This window comes from Delphinapterus leucas, chromosome 19 (assembly GCF_059928025.1).
Source record: "Delphinapterus leucas isolate spDelLeu-1000000601 "Yukka" chromosome 19, BTC_Dleu_Yukka2, whole genome shotgun sequence".
In the NCBI taxonomy this organism is placed as follows: Eukaryota; Metazoa; Chordata; class Mammalia; order Artiodactyla; family Monodontidae; genus Delphinapterus; species Delphinapterus leucas.
The window spans coordinates 27,188,176-27,207,158 of NC_143147.1; the positions used below are offsets into that span (position 1 = coordinate 27,188,176).

General features: G+C 53.2%; 2 protein-coding genes across 2 annotated transcripts; both read left to right on the forward strand.

Annotated features, from left to right (window-relative positions):
- Positions 1 to 494: 494 nt before the first annotated feature.
- On the forward strand, positions 495 to 4,286 carry LOC149744896 (transmembrane protein 102-like). The gene is given in 7 exon segments (XM_089901786.1): positions 495 to 507; positions 1,482 to 1,654; positions 1,745 to 1,862; positions 1,960 to 2,406; positions 2,438 to 2,692; positions 2,695 to 3,093; positions 3,096 to 4,286. Coding segments are annotated over 7 exon segments (1,587 nt in total). The 3' UTR covers positions 3,278 to 4,286.
- Positions 4,287 to 12,222: 7,936 nt separating this feature from the next.
- LOC149744897 (acetylcholine receptor subunit beta-like) lies at positions 12,223 to 18,256 on the forward strand. The gene is made up of 6 exons (XM_089901787.1): positions 12,223 to 12,354; positions 12,687 to 12,806; positions 13,347 to 13,509; positions 16,423 to 16,646; positions 17,681 to 17,821; positions 18,116 to 18,256. Exons 1-6 carry the CDS (start codon positions 12,223 to 12,225, stop codon positions 18,254 to 18,256), a joined length of 921 nt encoding a protein of 306 aa, XP_089757913.1.
- Positions 18,257 to 18,983: the final 727 nt, after the last annotated feature.

The window sequence follows — 18,983 nt, forward strand, 5'->3', positions numbered from 1 at the left end:
TTTTAGGCTGCCCAACTTGAGCCCTGGATTGTGAGGGTCCCCTCCTTCATAGGCCTCTAAATTTTTCAAGGTGTCTCCACTTAATTTTCTTGCCCATGGACTTAGGCCTAGTTCACTGTGGAGACAGAACCCTGGAAAAAAGGCATGTAAGAATTCCTGGTCCAGTATGCATTGGTCTAATCTGTGAGCATGTCCCTGGTGTCCTATCTTTCTGTCCTATTATTCTGGCTCCTAGTTTCATCCTGGACGTTAGCTGTGTCCATGATAGCACTGGTCGCTGAAAGCCATTTCCTTCCCCTGATAAGTTTTCATTGCCCTGCACTAGCCCAGCTGGTGTTTCCTCTGGACTTGATTTTCAGTCCTGATAACTCTTCTGTATACACACATAAGCTGCGAGAATCCAAAGTGTTTTCCCTGCCGCCACTTGTGTGTCTGAGGTCGGCAACACTAACATGTCCCTTCCCTGAGTCAGATGTCCAGCCCTGGGTCACTACATGCACACTATCGGTGTGTTCTTGTCTAACGTTACCACCACCGATTCCAAGGAGATATGTCCCAGCTGGAGAGCCCATTTCCAACAGCTCTCTGGCTGAGCTCTGACCTTGGACAAGTCATGTGCAACCTTTCTAGGCTTGCGGTCTCATCTCTAAAGTGAAGTTATAATTGCATGCAAGAACCATTCTAGATTTAAATGACCAGGGCTCCTCTACTCCCAAGTGAGATATAGAGTCCCTTATTTCTCCGCATGCCCTAGAGTATGTCACTCATTATTGTTTGCTTTTCAGATCCATCCTACTAGGCCTGTGTTCTAAACCCAAGGAGTGTTCGTGCGGTTCACCTGGCCTTGTAAAGACACAGAATAGTTTATCATAAAGACACAGAATAGCGTATCTCCATAGAAACTACAACTTCCATCAGGCACTACTTCAATGGAACAGGGAAGGATGTGGGGGCGTGGCCCAACGCCCTGTTAGCTTTGAAGAGAAACTACAACTCCCAGGATAGCGGCAAGATCTCTGCAGAGCGAAAGGAGTGACAACTCTGACTGGAGGCCCGGCTGGTCCGGAACCATCCCGACAGTCTACAGAAAGGGGCGTGGTTATAATTTAGGGATGTGGCCTTACAGGCAGTAGGAAGTAGTTACCTGTTCAATCTTCCTATCCATTCTCTTCCCAGCCTTTGTAGCTAACCTAAGAGGGAAGTTGCAAACCACTAGTCTCTTCTGAAAAGAGGTAAGGGGGACGTAGACAAGGTGCATCAAAGGAGGTTACTGCATTCGTTAGGAGGGCCCAAACAGTTACTTTCTACCTGCTGAGTCAGGTGAACCATTCCATGGGAGTGGGGACTAGCATATGAGAAAAGGGCAAGGACGGAGGAGGTATTTATTTGTTCTCTTTCAAGACTAAATTTAGGGCCCTTCAACTGCAGACCCATTGACGGACTGTGTCTTGGGAACCCTCTTGGCCTCTGGAAGAGATAAGAACTGGGGTCAGTTTTCTGCAGCAAAAGGTACGGCCCGTCTTGGCTTCCTCCCGTCTGTGTATTTCCTAGCCCCCAATCGACAGAGCCATATGGCTTCTGCGGTAGTGCTCCCTGGTGGGGCCCACAGCCCCCAGCCCCAGCCCGGCCGCTCACGGACATTGAGTTCTGCTCCGTCGATGCAGAGAAGGAACTAACCCAGCTGATCCAGGAGCTGGGTGCAGGAACTAATACAGCTAATCCAGGAGCTGGTTGTGCAGGCAAGCTGCAGGAACTAACCCAGCTGATCCAGGACCTGGGTGTGCAGGCAAGCTGGAATGAAGGCCCCAAGCCAGGACCAAATCTCTTACAGGCCAAGGACTTTGTTTTGTCTTGCTTGGTAAGTCACCCTCCCAAACTTCGGGAACTTGCAGCTCTCAGCTCTGTCTCACCCCGCCCCGGCTCTGGATCACGACTTTACAATCCCTTAACTTTCCTTAGGTCTCGTTCACCACCGGGACCCTTGCTTTCCTCCTCATGCAGAGGTCCTGCTGCTTCGTTGTGGGCTTCGCGAGGGTTCCCTGGATCTGGGGCATGCGCCTCTAGGTCCCTACGCTCGGGGACCTCACTACGAGGCCAGCTTCACACTCCTGGTGCCCATGCTTTGTCTAGATGGCACTGGGCAGGAGCTGCAACCAGACGTGGGATCCTGTTACACATGGCTCTTCCTCCCAGAGCAGCTCCGTGGAACCTTGGTCGGGGAGGCATGGCAGGACTGCCTAGGACCCACAGTCCCAGGAGGAGGTGATTCGATCCACCCAGCCCGAAGCAAAGAATCTCCCAAGGATCCACAAATCTCCATGGACCACCTACACCTCACTGAGCCTGAAGCACACGAGCCTTTGGAAAACTCACCTAGTAATGTTTCAGTGCCAGAGTTGCCTCAACAAATGTAACCTATGTTGACTTTCCCTCACCACTGAAAAAACGAATGTGGACGTCACCAAAGCAGCCGACGTTAGCCCAGTGCCAGAACCCTTGGAGGCTCTGGAGGCATGGCGCATACTGAGCGTCGCCCAGGTCGGTGTCTGGTTCTTTGTTTTGTTGGCTGCGGTTGCTGAGTCCCCGTTTCTGGTTCAGGGTGCCCCGCGCATGGTCCACGCAGCCCGCTACACGGGTGTCACCAATATCCTCCTGGCTACGCCCGGGCCCCCGCGCCGCCTCCTGTTTTTCGATTGATCCCCATGGTGTCCATGGCCGGCTGGCCCCAGGGGGCTCAGAGCCACTCGTGGGCTGGCCCGCTGGCCTCAGAGTCGTCTTCTTTCTACCTGGTGCCCGGCGGCGGCGGGAGCGGCACAGAGCAGCCGGGTGCCTCCGGTTGGCAGCTCTGCTTCGCCCGCCAAGAGCTGGCGCTCAAGACTCGCATACCCATTCCCCTGTTGCAAGCGCACGCGGCGGACCAGGGGACGCTGCGCCCTCTGGTGGCCAGGACTAGGGTCGCGGCGCCCTACCTCCTGTGGACCTTGCTCTACTGGGCCTGTGAGCGGCTGCACACGCTCTATCTGGCGCGAGCCGAGAATGCGGGCGCCTGCTGCCTAGGGTTGCTGGAAGAGCTGGGCCAGGTGCTCAAGGCCGGGCGATGCCCCACTCTTTTCTGAGTGGCCAAAAGTTCCGTGTGGGGGAGGGTGCAGCTTCGCTGCTCAGGACGTTGGCACTGCTTTGCAGGGACCCTGCCTGCATCCTGCACCCCTCTGTGCAAGAGGCCAAGGCTGCAGGCAAGGGGGGTGGATTAGAGGGCGTGGGAGGCGGGGCCCGTTAAAGATGCTGTTCCTACTAACCTGGAAGGTGCTTCTGTTGGCCAGCGGGATGTGGAGGGGACTGCTCTCCCCTCACCTGGGAGACAGGCTGAGCACTTTGGGCCCAAAGAGCCCGTTCTAGAAGGACTCCTCGCCGGTTCCTCCGCTTTCTCCTACCCTCCTCCTGCCCCATCCCTGGCACAGATCATTCCATTCTGGCCTCTCCACTTTCCAAATCTGTGGCCAGCACCCCTCCCACTCCGGTGCAGCCTCTGGCATCCATCTCCCTCCAGTTCTTATGGTCTTTTCTCTTAGGAGTCAATCGGGATGGGGGTAATATATTTGCTGAAAAAACGTGTAAAGTAGAAAGGTATGGAGACCAGGGACTGACGAACTTGTCTCACAAAAGGCAGAGACATTAAGGAGGACGGATTTCACCCCAGGATAGACCTCACCACCACTGCTATCTCTTCAGTTATTCCCGCCACCTTCCTCATCCAGTTCTGTCCTCCATCCTGGGCAGTAGTGTCCCTTTCTCCATTCTCGGGGCATCTGCCATTCCATCTATCTAAGCCCAACCTCTCCCACCATCCAGAGTTCCATTCAGTGGAGTTTCCTCCTTGTCCCTCCTCCTCTGAATCCCGAGACATGCGAGATATGCGGCTTTGCCTGGGCTCCTCCTGTCTCTAAGACCGTCTCCACTCCCTGCCTCCAAGGAACCCCGGGGTTCTGCCGGCCCAGCTTCACCTCCCCCTCTTTCCTGGCATCTCGGCCCCCTGCCCCGCCCCCGGACCGGCTCTCCGAGGAGGGGGGAGAGGCTGTGGCCGCCACCGCCTCAGCTTCCGACAGCCGCTACCTCTGCCGACGCTGCCGCCACTCGATTTGGTGCAGCCGCCAGGCCCAGTGCTCACTTCGCCAGACGAGGGCGCTCTGCGGAGGCACCCTCACTCTTTCCTGGGTCCTGAGACGCCTAGCCAGGCGTGGGGGGAAGCTCCGCTTGTGGGCTACAGGGAGAGAGGAACCTGGACCCCGAGCCAGCACCAGCCGTGCCCAGATCAACAATACCAGACAGGTTGAGGGGCGTCGGGGAAGGAAGAGGGGACGCTATAGGCAGTCCTGGGGAGGACAAGGAAACCCTGTCACAGAAAGCTCTGATGCGCTCTGACTTATAGTGGATTTGTTCACATTTGGGGACCTCTGACAACGTAGGTGCGCTCCTCTCACGGGGGGCTTGCTGGATTGGAGGGCGTGGGATCTAAACAGCACCAGCTGTCCCCGAGGAAATTAGGAGCTATCAGAAAAAAAGAAAAAAGCCAAAAACCTATGCTCCTTATTCCGAGGTGACACAGGGCCCTCCAGACAACCACCTGGTGTAACCACTAGGAAGGGTGGATTTGGAGGTGACTTCAAAAGGAGTGGATGGTAACAAGGTGAGGAAAGGGGCTCAGCAGCTGGAATGCTGTGCCACTAGAAATGGGGGTGACTTGGTAAAAAGCGGAATCATCCAGAGACATGGTCTGGGAACCTCTTCTTGCTGATTGGCGACAGTCTGGATATTTCAAGCCATAGTTTTTGGGGATTTCAGTGAAAAACAGTGGGGGATTCTTCACTTCGAGGGTGGCAAAAGAAAAGACACCAAGGTTGGGTTCTCCCTAGACACTGGCAGCACCCCAGCACGGGTGGGGTGAGCTAATATCCCCAAAGCTAAGGACCCACACCCTTAAAATTACAAGAGTGGCTTTGGCAGTAGTGCAGGGCCCTGAAATAGGGTGGAAAGGTGCCTGGGGATATTGGAACCACATCCTGGAAAATTTGAGGGTCTTGGCTTTGGGATAGTGTTAGTGGGGGAGAGGGACATTGCAGATCAGAGAAGGGGGAGATTTCTGTGGGGAGCAAAGGTCGAGGGTTGAGTCAACTGAGAGGTACATAGGCTGCTGGGTCTGACGAAGCTACCACGAGGCCCAAGGGTGGGAGCTGGTGCCCGGGATGAGGTCGTCTAGGGCTTATCCTCAGGTCCCGTGGGTGAGGCGGCGAGTCGGACCGGAGAGTCAAGAGCATGTGCTGGTGAGCTAGCGGGTTTCTCCCGGGTGGCCAAGCATGCTCCGGGAGCCTGCCGGTTTTGGGGTGCCTCCCCCTAGGGCACCATGCCAGCACTGGCCAGCAGCCTGATCTGGCAGAAGCGGGAGGTCCACCAGCCCGGGGGCAGCCGGCCCGTGTTGGCGCAGTGGCGCGTGTGTCGCCGCAGCACCAAGTCCCTTTGCCAGAAGCAGCTCCTCATCCTGCTGTCCAAGGTGCGACTGTGCGGGGGGGCGGCCCGCGTGACTGGACCGCTGCCCATGTGGGTGCCTGGGGAGGGGTCTCTGGGCCGTCAGCCTCTCCGCCTGGGATGTTGAGGCCAGGGACTCGGAATAGCAGTGCCCGACTGACGGGGACTCCCCGAAAGTGAAAGGAGGTGGGCCTGGATCACAAACTCTTGGCCAGACGATGCCTCAGTTTCCCTTGTCTCGTGCCCATAACTCCGAGTCTCCTCGCTTTCGAGGCCAAGGGGAAGGCTTGAGCGGCTAAGCCTGGTGCCCCGAATCCTGGAAGCTCCCGCTCGCCACGCCCTCCCAACACAGGAGTCTCCACCCCCACCACCCTCTGCCTATGTGCCGTCTCTCACGATTCTTTCAATGCCCAGTGGAGGGGGCTGAGGAATCCAGACGCCTGGGTCACCCCGAGGGTTTCTGCGGCTCCGGTAGCCCCGTCCCTGTCCCGGTTCTCCCGCTCCTCCGAGCCTTGGATCCATTCCTCCTCGTCTAGCTTGCCTGGCTCGGTACCAATCTCCCCAGCTCTCCCCTGGGTGTCCTTGCAACTACCTCGCCAGTCCTTCCCTCTGTGCATCCCCTCCCGTGACCTGCACTTCAAGAAGGGAGCTGTGCAATCCCCCACGACCGACTACACAGCTGAGAAATCGGGCCCCACGGGCTCAGGAGACCCTCTGCCACGAGGAATTCAGACACACTACACGGCTGGATGCCCGCACGGAAACTGGAGGTTGTACCATCTTCGAGGGGGTCCCGGGATCTTGGCCACAAGAGCCAGGTGAGGAGAGTGGTGAGGGTTAGCCTGTGGTCCCCGTCCTGGTGTGACAGGCGGGAAGTCCCTCTGGCCTCGCTCCCATCCGCTTTCAGCTCCCCTAGGGGGAGACCCCCCCACCACCCCATTGACATCCTCCTACCCCTACCGCCGGCACTCCGCTGTGGTACGGTCAGCAGCCCACCCTTTGTGTGGGACCGAGCGCCCACGTGTGTCAGCCAGCCTCACCAGCTCCCTGGCCCCCTCCCACATTTCCTTGGTTTGGTACTGAATACCCCCCATCCCAGGCGGCTTACCTGGCTGAAGGGGAGAGGCTGAGCCTCAGGGAGGGCTGGCCCCCTGTGAGCCAGCAGACTGACAGACACACAGACAGACAGACAGACAGGTGGGTGAGTTTCAGACAGGCCGGGGCTGGGCCAAGGCGAGGACCGCACGAAGCGAGCTGCAGCTGCAGCAGCAGGTGCTGAGTCAGCGTCAGGCCCAGTCCCAACCCCACTCCTGAGGGGGCGCCCCTAACCTGGGGTCACCTTAATGCCCCCGACATTCGCAAATACACTGCCTTTTCAGCAGCTCTGCCTGTCTCCCTTTGTCCTCTGCGTTTCCATGTATCTCTCCCCTTCCTCTTCCTTCTTCTCCCTTCCCCCCATTCTGGTTGAGCTGTAGAGTAGGAATTAAGCCTTTAAATAAGTTTCAATCAATTAAACTGAAAGCTGGTTAGAGGAAGCAGAAGGGACCCACACCCCAGCTTCCTCTGGAGTCGAAGAGAGGTGGGAGAGAGCTTGCTCAGAGCGTCAGGGAGTTTGGGCCCTGGGACCCTCTTCCTTCCCTCCATCCTCCTTTCTTTTCTCTCCTCTCATCCCGCCAAGTGTAGCAATGTTTCTGGGAACAGAGATGTCATGTTCCAAAATGAATGTCTGTCTCTCCAGAGCCTCAGCTCAAAGGCATGATCACCAAACTCTTCTGCCGCCAGGGTTTCTACCTCCAGGTGAATCCCGATGCGAGCATCCAGGACACCCCAGAGTACACCAGCTCTTTCAGTGAGAGGGGAATCCAGCTGCTGGGTGGGAAAGGGGAGTGCAGGCCTAGGGGATGACAGTCCTATTGTGGCTTCAGATTCTGTTGTTTTCAGTCTGGCTCTTTGACCCCACAAAGGAAGAAGTAGAACTGGGACAAGAATTGAGGGGGGGGGATCAGATGGGGATTGGAGGCTTGGGGTACTGATATCCCTTCTCTCCACCCCCAGCCCACTTCAACCTGATCGCTGTGGAGCTCCGTGTAGTCACCATCCAGAGTGTCAAGCTGGGTCACTACGTGGTCATGAACGCTGCGGGGACGCTCTACAGCTCGGTGAGACAAGGGGACAGAGTGGCCTGGAGTCAGGGGACTCCCCTAGGTACAGCCTTCCCAGCTACAGATATTTTGCAGCTCAGGGATTCCTTTCCCTCCATCTCTTGCCGACACCCTCTCCTCACTGCCCGCTCCCAAGCACCTCCTCTAGCGTCCCTCCAATCCCTTCTCCAGTACCCTCTTAAATACTCCCAGGCTCTTTGAATGTCCAACTCTTACAACCTTTTTGGACCCCTGTGTCTTCTCCAACCTCCTCTAGACCTCATTATTACTCACTTCCCCAGAGTCATTCAGGATGCTGGGGAAGGATTCAGGAACTCCTCCAAGCAGAAATTCCCTCCAGGTGCCCTGGATGGTGAGAGGTTGGGAGTAGAGCAGAGAGAAGTTATCTTCTTATCCCAGGCCCCCAGAAGTCTAGTTCCCAGCCCTCAGGGGGCAACCAGACTCTTCCTCATGCTCCCTTTCTCCCAGTTAACGTGTGGACTCAGAAGTTGGCTCTCCCAGTCTCAAACGTATGGATGATATCCTGCCTTGTTCTTCCCAGGGCTCCCTTCTGTTCAGTGATGTGTCTTTTTGTCCTTCTGTCTGTGTGTGCCTTTCTGGGTCTTTGTCTCCTCAGCCTCATTTCACAGCTGACTGTCGCTTTAAGGGGTGCATCTTTAAGAATTCCTCTGTCCTGTACGCCTCTGCTCTCTATCGCCAGCGTCGTTCTGGCCGGGCCTGGTACATGGGCCTGGACAAGGAGGGCCGAGTCATGAAGGGAAATTGAGTCAAGAAGACCAAGGCAGCCGCCCAGTTTGTGCCCAAGCTCCTGGAGGGTGAGTATGGACCCCCAGGGAAGAGGTGGACCACATGGGACGGTATTGACCTTGACATGGACATTTAGGGACACACAGCTAAGGGCCTATAAGTGTTGTAAGAGGACACATGCTATGACAGGTCAAGCCAGGAAGGCTTTGGCCTTTGGAGGTTTGGGAAGCTCTCCTTCTGTGGGTTCCCAGAGGAGGAGTGTAGGGGAAGGGAGCCCTTTCAGAGCTCTCTTGGTGCCTAACTCTCCTTCCTGCTCCTCTCTCTCCCCTTCACAGTGGCTGTGTACTGGGAGCCTTCTCTCCACAGTGTCCCTGAGACCTCCCCTTCCAGTCAACCTGCCCCCTGCCATGTAGTCCCCGGACTGGAGGCTCCCTGCCCTCATCACCACCAGAGCCTCTCTCCCAGCCCTGTTTCTGGCCCTGCTGTCACCCCTGCTGCCACACTCCTGTCCTTAGCAGCCACGTCCCTCCAGGTGCTCTACCCTGAGGGAGACTAGGGGCCGGCCATGACTTCCGGGGCTGCTGAGATCCTTAGATCCTTGGGCCCGTGAAAGGGTTCAGAGAGGAGGAAGTCTGACAATGGTCCTGGCTGATCACTTCTTTCCTTCCACACTCACACCCTACAAAGCCTTTTCCCGACATGGCGCCGGTGTTCCAAAACTGCCAAAACCAGGGCGTAAATCTTCCCTACCGCAGGCTCAGCCACGTCCTGGAGCCCTTTGCCCTCTTCATGGCCACCAAGCCATAGACTTATAGGTCCACTGCAGCTCAGGATTAATTTCCTTCTTTCGCTACTCCACCTTTTGCGTTGTTCCTGACAGGTTCTGGAACACCAAACACCCCAGGCAGGGCCATTTCTGCACCCAGGGTCTGTGCTGGAACACAGCTATGCTGCCAGGCTCTGTTCTGGATCCATCAGGCTTCTGTCCTTCACCCAGATGGACCCCTGGTTTCCATCTAGAGAGAGGCTGGATTTGGGCCCTGTCCAGCTGTTGGTCTTGGCCTGAATTGGGCCAGTCTCAAATCACCACACGTTTAACTTTCTTACCCCAGAGACACCCAGTTCCAGAGCGTGGTGCTCTAGACACATACGGAGCCATACTTCCTTCTGAATCTCAGCTCTAGGACATAGGCCCCGACACTCAGCACTTCCCTCTAGGATGGAACTAGAGCCTATATAGACATGTTATTGGTCTAGAGTAAGAGTTCTAGATCCACGCTCCCACCTTCTCTCATGATACCTCTTAAGCAAGAGCTCTGGTAAGGACCCAGCTCTGATTCACAAAGAACTAAGCTCTTCATGGATCCTCCAGAACTTCTTGTTTTCCCTAGACAATTTTCCAAAAATCTTATTCTTCCTATTGAATGCTAAACTTATATTTTACATGCATTTTCTAGCTCCTGCAACTCAGCTGGGGTCCTTCCAGGGAACAGAGGCTGAGGAATGACAGAGGAGTTTTCTAAGGAATCACTGGCTCATAGAAGGGCAGCTAGGATGGGAAAGTGGGCAGGACCAGGGCATGACTGGAACTGTGCCTGAGTTGGGGGGACATGAACACTTAGCTACCTCAGCAGGAATTCCCTCCAGGTCCCCTTTAAAGCTGAGGTCTTTAGGGTAGTGGGTCTAGAATAAAAAAGACAAATGGGACATAGTTTTGACCCCCCTCAAATGAGGAGACACCAATTCAGCAGTAAGTCCCACCCTTCTCCCCTACATGTAAGGCCAAGGAGGCTGAGGGCCTCTTGGTCTCTAGACCTCACACACCCTTCCAGCTTCTAACTGAATAGAACTTGCTTTACCTCATCTGGGTGTTAGGTACCCAAAAAGACTCCTCCCAGGGGACCGGTCTCCACTCCATGCTTTCCCAATTAAAGACGATTCATACAATTGAAGTGTTGTCTGCCATCTGTGGGTAGCAGGTTTTGGCAGTCGTTCGGGGAGGGGTCAAGTCTCAGGGGCGTGGCGGGTAGGCTGGCGGCTGCCCCCCAATAACAGGTGCACATTCCTGGGCGCCTCGTCACATCCCCTGCACTGGCTGTCCTGGCGGCTCACCCAGGCTGACTCACTGAGTGACGCGGGTGTGCTATGACTCCAGGGGCACTGCTGCTGCTGCTGCTGCTGGGGGCTTTGGCGGCTCCGTTCGACCCGATTAAGCCTGGACCTCAAAGGGGCAGTGACAGGGCCAGAAGTCGTGCCCGGGCACCACGGCTTCACTCAGTTTTCTCCTCCAGCTGCCTGCGGCTCAGAGGCGTAGTGCCCACACTGCCAGAAACTTTGCTGCAGCTATGATAGCTCGGTGAGGCCGGTGTGGGAGGTGGGAGACTGTGTCGAGGTCAGCATTGGTCTCAGCCTAGCGCAATTAATCAGCCTGGTGAGGGCGCACGCAGGGAGTTGAGGTGTGGCCCACTAGCCGGCTGGGGGCCCTGGCATTAGGCAGGGTGGAACCCAGGGACAACTTGAGGCGGGGTCTGAGGCGAGGCCAGGCTGGGTGTCTGATGGGCAGTTAGTAGAGATTGGGTCTTAATCAGATTAATGGACAAGCTGCGGTCGTGGCTGCTGGATGGGCCAGGATTGAGCCGGGCAGGATGGTGAACTGGCCTGTTGGCAGATCTCAAAGTGGAGCTGGGGCCGATGGACAGGCCGGAGAGCGGGCCTTGAGGCGGGGTCACAGGCTGGGACAGACCTTGGTGCCGGACAGTTTCAATAAACAACAGCGGGCAGAGATTCACTCCGGCCGGGCCCGGGACTGGTAAATGCACTGGCTGACTGTACGGCTAGCAGGAAGTTTACAAGATAGAGGCGGAACATAAGCCAATGCAGTTTATAGGAGGTGGGCTTTGAACCCAAGTGGGTGCGACTCAGAGAAAGAGCGGAGTTTCTAGGGAGAGTTTACCCACCGAGCCCCTCATTTCTCTACACTGACATCATATCTACCCTTTCAAATTTTCGCTTCTAGAACGAGAAGGATGAGGAGATGAGCCCAAAGGTCTGCTTAGACCTGGTACGGAGAATCCGGCAGGGTGGGAAAGGGCGGGCATCCCGTTGCCTTTACAACTTCCTCGAATGTTCCGGCCGGTAAGATTTTTCTTTTTTCTTTTTTGCATCACGACCTCAGAAAACACATTTATAACTGAAACAGAAGCTTCAGGAAACAATACCTATCTTTACTATGGGAGCTGCATTCCATGCACTTTTCATTCTAAATTATTTTGAACACTGGTTTGGGGCCACTCATTTCATTCCAGACCTATGAAAAGGGTCGTTAACTACAGTTTGAAAACCACTGTTTTACACGCTAGCATGCAACTCCCTCGTTTTTACAGAAAGAAGAAATTGGGGCCCGATGAGAGAGAAGGGGAAATTAGTTGATAGGGTCCCAAAGAGTGCAGGTGGAGTCTTAAACAGAGCCCTGGCCTCCAGAACCACAGACCATGCCTGCGCAGCTCTCCTCCCTTGCATTGCCTCCCCGGGCTTCCTTCGCACATCCCAAGACTCCTTCCAGCCTCCAGCCCCAGACGGCCCCTCAGCCTCTGCTTCCCTAGGAGTGGACTGACTACAGGCTGAGCTGGGACTCTGAGGAGCAAGAGAGCATGGATTCACTCCGTATCACTGCGGAATCCGTGTGGCTACCAGACGTGGTGCTCCTAAACAAGTAAGGATGTTCCCAGAGTCTGGGAGGTGGGGCAGGGCCTCTGGAGGGGCGCGGCCTCCGGAGGGAGGGGCCTGATCCCAGATGAGAAGATTCTTTCCAGGCAGCAACGACGGAAAATTTGACGTTGCTCTGGACATCAACCTCATGGTGTCCTCCGAGGGCTCTGTACGCTGGCAGCCCCCAGGCATCTATCACAGCAGCTGCAGCATCCAGGTTTCACGGCCCCGCCTGGGAAACCCAAGGCTCTCCTAGAAACCCTCACTCAGATATCCCTCCTTCATAATCCACATGACCCTCACGTCTCTCTTACCCTTCTGATTTTCCATTGAGTTTCATCTTCTCTGTCCACTTTCATTGACTTCCAGTCTTCCTCAGTGACCGCCCCCCTCCATTTTCCATGACCTCCCTGCATAACCTTCTTATTCCTCTGTGACTCCACTTCTCTGTGATCTCCCACTGGTGATCCCTGTCTCCCTGTGACCTCCCCAACTCCCCCAGCCCTGACCAGCTCTCTGGCAGCTCTAGTGACTCTCCAATCCATCCAGGTCACCTACTTCCCCTTTGACTGGCAGAACTGCACCATGGTGCTCAGTTCCTATAGCTATGACAGCTCAGAAGTCAGTCTGCAGACCGGCTTGGGTCCCGATGGGCAGGAGTGGCAGGAAGTGCCCATTCATTAAGGCACCTTTATTGGTGAGTGGGCTTGGCTCCCATGTCCATGGGCTTTACGATTTCCAGTTTCTGACAGGCTGATAAATACACTCTCTCAGTGAGTCCCTGTGGGTTTAGCAAGATAGGCATAACTCTCTATATTTTGTGGTTATGGAAATTGAGACTTGCTCAAATTTATTAGAGATGGGTTGTCCAGCCCAGGGACCATAGCTAGCCCCTTATTACATCAGTGCCCACTGCTCTAGGATGTGGCAGAGAAAGCCATATCTGGGAATTCCCTGGCTCTCCAGTGATTAGGACTCCACAGTTTCACTGCTGAGGGCCCGGGTTCAATCCCGCGTTGGGGAACTAAGATCCAACAAGCAGCGCCATGACGCAGTGAGGCAAAAAAAAAAAAAAAAGAAAATAAAGAAAGCCGTATCTGGCACCAACAAAGACAGGTTCCACATCTGTGTCACCTTCTCTTCTCCCCCCACTCCCCCCAAGAGAATGGTCAATGAGAGATTATTCACAAGCCTTCTCCGCTAATCCAGTCTCCAGTGGATCGTAGGGGAGGGGGGGAAAGACAGCGTGAAGAAGTCACCTTGTACCTCATCATTCGCCAGAAGCCTCTCTTTTACCTGGTCAATGTCATTGCCCCATGCATCCTCATCACTCTTCTGGCCATCTTCGTCTTCTACCTGCCACCAGATGCAGGTAAGAGGGGAAGGGGCCCAGCACTCCTTCTTACCAATAGCTCAGGTTCTTGCTCTTCACCCATAATACAGGGAAAGTTTTCCTGCCAACTCAAGCCTTCATGAACTGTGCTTCAGCAATCTCACCCAGGTTTTCCTTTCAGGAAGAGCCTTTGCCTCTGCATCCAGATTTCCCCTTCAACCTCAAGCTCTACCTCCCCTCTGCTGCTCACTTCTCTGCACCCAGTAACTTCTGAACTCTTCCCTTCAGAATTCTAGGATCTCATCCTTGGAACTGCCACTCCTCTGACCAACAAACTCCCAGGCTCAGCTAACGCTTCCTTTCCCTTTCCCCATTCCTGGCATCCTCCCTCCCCCCCTTGTCAAATGCCGCCTACTAGTCCCTTAACCTCCTATGTCCCTTGGAAATAATAGCCAACATTTCTCTGGGAGACAGCACAATATGCTAACAGAGTAACCTTGGGCAAATTCCTTAATCTCTTTGTGTCCTGAAATGGAAATAGGACAGTCATTGTCCCTCCCACATAGGACTATTTTGAGGATTAACTGAGTTAATAGAACTATGCCTGGTACTCTGTAAGCTTTGTGTAAGTGTAGGTATAGTCTTTTCTAATTTGGAGCACTTGCTATAAGATAATACAAATAATGTGTTACATATATTAACTCAGTTCTAATCTTCACAACTCTGTGAGGTAAGTACTGAATTGTCTGCCCGTTTCACAGAGGCTAAGTGTGTTTAAGTAATTCACCTGACATTACACAGAGAGAGGCAGTGTTGCTGTTCCAACCCTGCTTAGTACTAGTCTGATTCAGAGACTGATATCCTAAGCTCTCACATTCAAAACATGCTTTCCTGGGCGTTCCCTGGTAGCCTAGTGGTGAGGATTCTGGGCTTTCACTGCTGTGGCCTGAAAAACAAAACCAAACCAAACAAAACAAACAAAAAACACACGCTTTCCTTCTCTCTGTAATCAAGCCCTCTCTCAGTCTAGGGAAGGAGAGTGATGCATCTCTAGAACACACTTCCACATGTAACTTCTCCTTCTTCCTGGAGCAAGGCAAATCTTGGAACCCAATATTACAGGACTAAAGTAGAACAGACCATAATAGTTACTTATTTCAATACCTTCCATGAAGTTTTCAGTGCCTGTTGTATGCCACAGTAATAACCAGTCACCTGGCATATTCTTATATACTTGGGTTCATTTTTAGATCCTTCGATTTGCTATATAGTTCCTGCTACAGGGGTTGGTCCACTCTCATTTGACAATATCTGTTGAACATCGGTAGTGTGCAAGGCGCTGGGAATACACCAGTGAATAAAAGAGACAAAAATCCCTGCGCTCTTGGAGTTTATATTCTAGTGGGGACACAGTCAGCAAACATAGTAAATAAACCCATTGGATAGTGTATTATTATTTTTTTAATTAATTAATTAATTAATTTAGGCTGCGTTGGGTCTTTGTTGCTGTGCGGGGGATTTCTCCAGTTGTGGTGAACAGGGGCTACTTTCGTTGAAGTGCACGGGCTTCTCACTGCGGTGGCTCCTCTTGTTGTGGAACACAGAATCTAGGTGCATGGGCTTCAGTAGCTGTGGCACGTGGGCTCAGTAGTTGTGGCTGGCGGGCTCTAGAGCACAGGCTCAGTAGTTGTGGCACACGGGCTTAGCTGCCCCGCGGTATGTGAGATCTTCCCAGGCTTCGGCTCGAACCCACGTCCCCTGCATTGGCAGGCGGATTCCTAACCACTGTGCCACCAGGGAATTCCTAGATAGTATATAAGGAGAGGTCAATCCCTAAGAAGGAAAAATGGGAAAAGTGTTTGTGGAGGATGAGAATGGGGCTAGGGGTTGCAATTTATTTATTTATTTAAACAGTTTTATTGAGAATAGTTGATTAACAATGTTGTGTTTCATTCCTGTTGTACAGCAAATCGACTCATTTATAGATATATATATTTTTTCATATGCTTTTCCACTACGGTTTATCACAGGGGTTGCAATATAAAAATAGGATGGTCAGTGAATGCCTCACTAAAAAGGGAATGTTTGATCAATAGTCGAACAGAGACTTGAAGGAAGTGAGAGAATGACCCTGGTAGATATCTGGGGGAAGAAATTAGCAGGAGGAGTTAACAGTGAGTGCAAAAATCTCTGAGGTGGGCGTGTGCCTTGCATATTCCAGAAATAGCCAATGAAGTAATAACTGAATGAAGTAAGCAAGAGAGAAAACAGTATGAGATGTAGTCAGAGAACTAATGGGAAGGCCTTGTAGACTTCAGTATGGACTTTTATGCTAAAGGCGATGGGAAGCCACTGGAGTGTTATGATCTGATTTACATTTTAATGGGGTCAATCTGGCTGCTCTGTTGAGAACAGTCAGCAGCGGGGCAAAGGATGAAGCAAAGAGGAGGCCTTTATAATAACTCAGATCTGAGGTAATGGTGGCTTGTGCCAGGATGGTAGTGGTAGATGTGATAAGTCATCAGTTCCAGGATATATTTTGAAGGTAGAGCCAACAGGGTTTGGTATGGATTGGATATGGGATGAGATAGAGGAGAGCTGAGAATGACTCAAAGGGATTTGGCCGGAGCCACAGGAAAGATCGAGTTGTCATTTGTGAGCTGAGGAAGACTACTGCGAGAGTCGGTGGTGAGGGAATTAAGTTTTGGACATGTGAATTTCGAGATGTCTAGTGGACACCCAAATGGAGAGGTTAAGTAGGCAGGTGGATACAAGTGTGGAATTTAGGGGAATCAGTCCAGGTTGGAGGTATAAATGTAGGAGTTATTTGCATGCAGTTGGCCCTTCCAAAAGCCTGTCCTTGAGTGGGCTGGAAACACGGTCACTGATTATGCCAGGGAGATTGCTTTCTGGCAAAGTCTAATCCTTCCGCCTTCCCCTCTGTCCCCCAAGGAGGGAAGATGGGGCTCTCGACCTTTGCCCTGCTGACCCTTCCTGTGTTCCTGCTGCTGCCGGCAGACAAGGTGCCTGAGACCTCCCTGTCTGTCCCCATGATTATCAAATACCTCATGTTTACCATGGTCCTCATCACCTTCTCAGTCATCCTTAGCGTCGTAGACCTCAACCTGCACCATCGCTCACCCCACACCCAACAAATGCCCCTTTGGGTCCGTCAGGTAAGAAGATCTCCTCTCCAACCTGTGTTAACTCTCAATCCTAGTATTTGGCTTTTTGTCCACGTATCGCTCCTCCCTCCCACCATCCTCAACCTTCCCTTTCACAGACCTGAGTGAGAACTACAACTGCCAGTAGAGTGTCAAAGTGCCAAGGTCTTTGGGTGTTGAAATGTTGCCCAATTAATTTTATCTTCCCATCATTGACGTTGCGTAGATCCCAGACTCTCTTCCTCAATACTGCCCATCGTGGGTCCCAGGGAGCGTTCTAAGGGTTAGGTACTATCAGGGTGGAAGCCCTCAGAACTTTTCTTTCCAGTCAGGATGCCTCCTAACCCACTTAAGAACACTTGGGCTGTGTAGTTGCATTTCATCTGTGGGACACATGCACACATGCGCAGGAATGGGCACGTGCCGTGGGGGTGGTTGGCGGCTTCCCTTCTGGTCTGAGAGCATAAGAGCCCCCTCCAATACGCCTCTTCTTCTACTCTGCAGATCTTATCCACAAACTCCCTCCGTATCTGGGTCTGAAGAGACCCAATCCTTAGAGAGACCAGAAACCAGAGCCACCTCCTATACCTCTCAGGGATTCTCCAGGAAGTGGCTGGGGTCGAGGAACAGGTGTATATTTCATCCGCAAGCCACCAAATGATTTTCTCTTCCCCAAACCCAACAGGTAGTATCTACTCCCCATCGCCCACGTAGAGAGGAGAGGTAGAACTACAGTTCCCAGGAGACTGTGCGGAGGCAGGTGTCCTAAGCTCCGGGAGGATGTCGTGGTTGAGCATCATGGGACTTGTAGTATCCCTTCTGTTGCCCACTTTGCAAGGAGGTGGGAACTAAAGCATAAGGGAATAGGAGGAATTGCTGAAGGCTAGAGAGGTCGCCGCTCTCGGAGAGAACCTGAAGGGCACTCTCGCGTTTTGAAACCTGGATGGGCGTTCGAGGAGGGAGTTGGGGCGGGGCCTAGTGCACCGGCTCAGGCCGTCTTTGTGCCCTGGTCTTGGCCACACAGACTCGCCTCTTCTAGGTTGCAGCCTGAACTGCCTGCCCCGGACCTGTGGCGATTTACCGATGGTCCACACCGGGCTGTGGGCCTGCCTCCCGAGCTACGGGAGGTCGTTTCCTCAGTCAGCTACATCGCTCAACAGCTGCAGGAACAGGAGGACCACGACGCAGTGAGTCCAAAGAGGGTGGGCCAAGGCAAGGCCTGGGTGGCCTTGGCTCCACCCACAAACGTAGGCTCCGCCCCCAGCACTCGATTTGATTTCTGATTGGAAGTTTGCCTCACTTGGTCCCACCCCCTGGTTTCCCGCTTGTTCTTTAGTCAACCGCAGTTTCTCTCTCTGCTATTCTGTGGGCCCGCCCTTGTCTCAAACCGGGGTAGGAGCACCTGGGTGCCGTACAGGGCCTTGGGGCCGCCTGCGCTGGGAGTCTGGAGCTCAGGAACAGTTTCCTCTTCCTACCCCCAGCTGAAGGAGGACTGGCAGTTTGTGGCCATGGTGGTGGACCGCCTCTTCCTGTGGACCTTCATCATCTTCACGAGCGTCGGGACCCTCATCATCTTTCAGGACGCCACGTACCACTTGCCCCCTCCCGACCCCTTTCCTTGAGGACGAGAGGGCCGAGACCGAGGTCCTTGGCCAGTTGAATTGAGAGTTTGGTAGGACTCTCAAGTCCTATCCCTTTCTGCATCTTAACTCCTTCACTAGGAGTCCAATCCTCTCATCATTTCGTATCTAGGGAGGAAGCCCAAGTGGGACTGGGCAGATGGGGGCCTTGGGCCCACCTGAAATGCACTATCCACTTATTTACTCTTTGGCTTCTTGAAGAAGCTCCATTGGATATTCACATCTAGGTTGGCAATGAATGGAACAAAGAACAAGAACTAGATTGTAAGCCTTCTGAGGGCAGGAACTATGTCTGTTCACTGTAATATCCTCAGCACCTAGCAGAGATCCTAACCTATACAGCCGGTACCTCTGGTTGAATGAACAGGGACTTGTTTTTTTCTGTAAGGAAATACACTAAGTAACAGTGTTTATGTTTGCATGTTGGGACCAGTGGTCGTTTTTTCTTTGTTTTCACCTTTCTGTAGTTTATTGTATTTTGTAATATGTAATATCTTTAGGATAAAAAAAAGGTTATTTCTAAAAGGATGCATTTGTAATGAGGCTAAAAAAGCACACTGTAAAAACCTCAAGTTCCAGCTTTGGTGCTCAAACATTGGACAAGCTACTATACTGCCCTGTGCCTCAGTTTCCCCATCTGTAAAATACAGCTAATAATAGTATCTGCTCCTTAGTGTGAGGATCATATGAGAAGATGAGAACAGAAGCA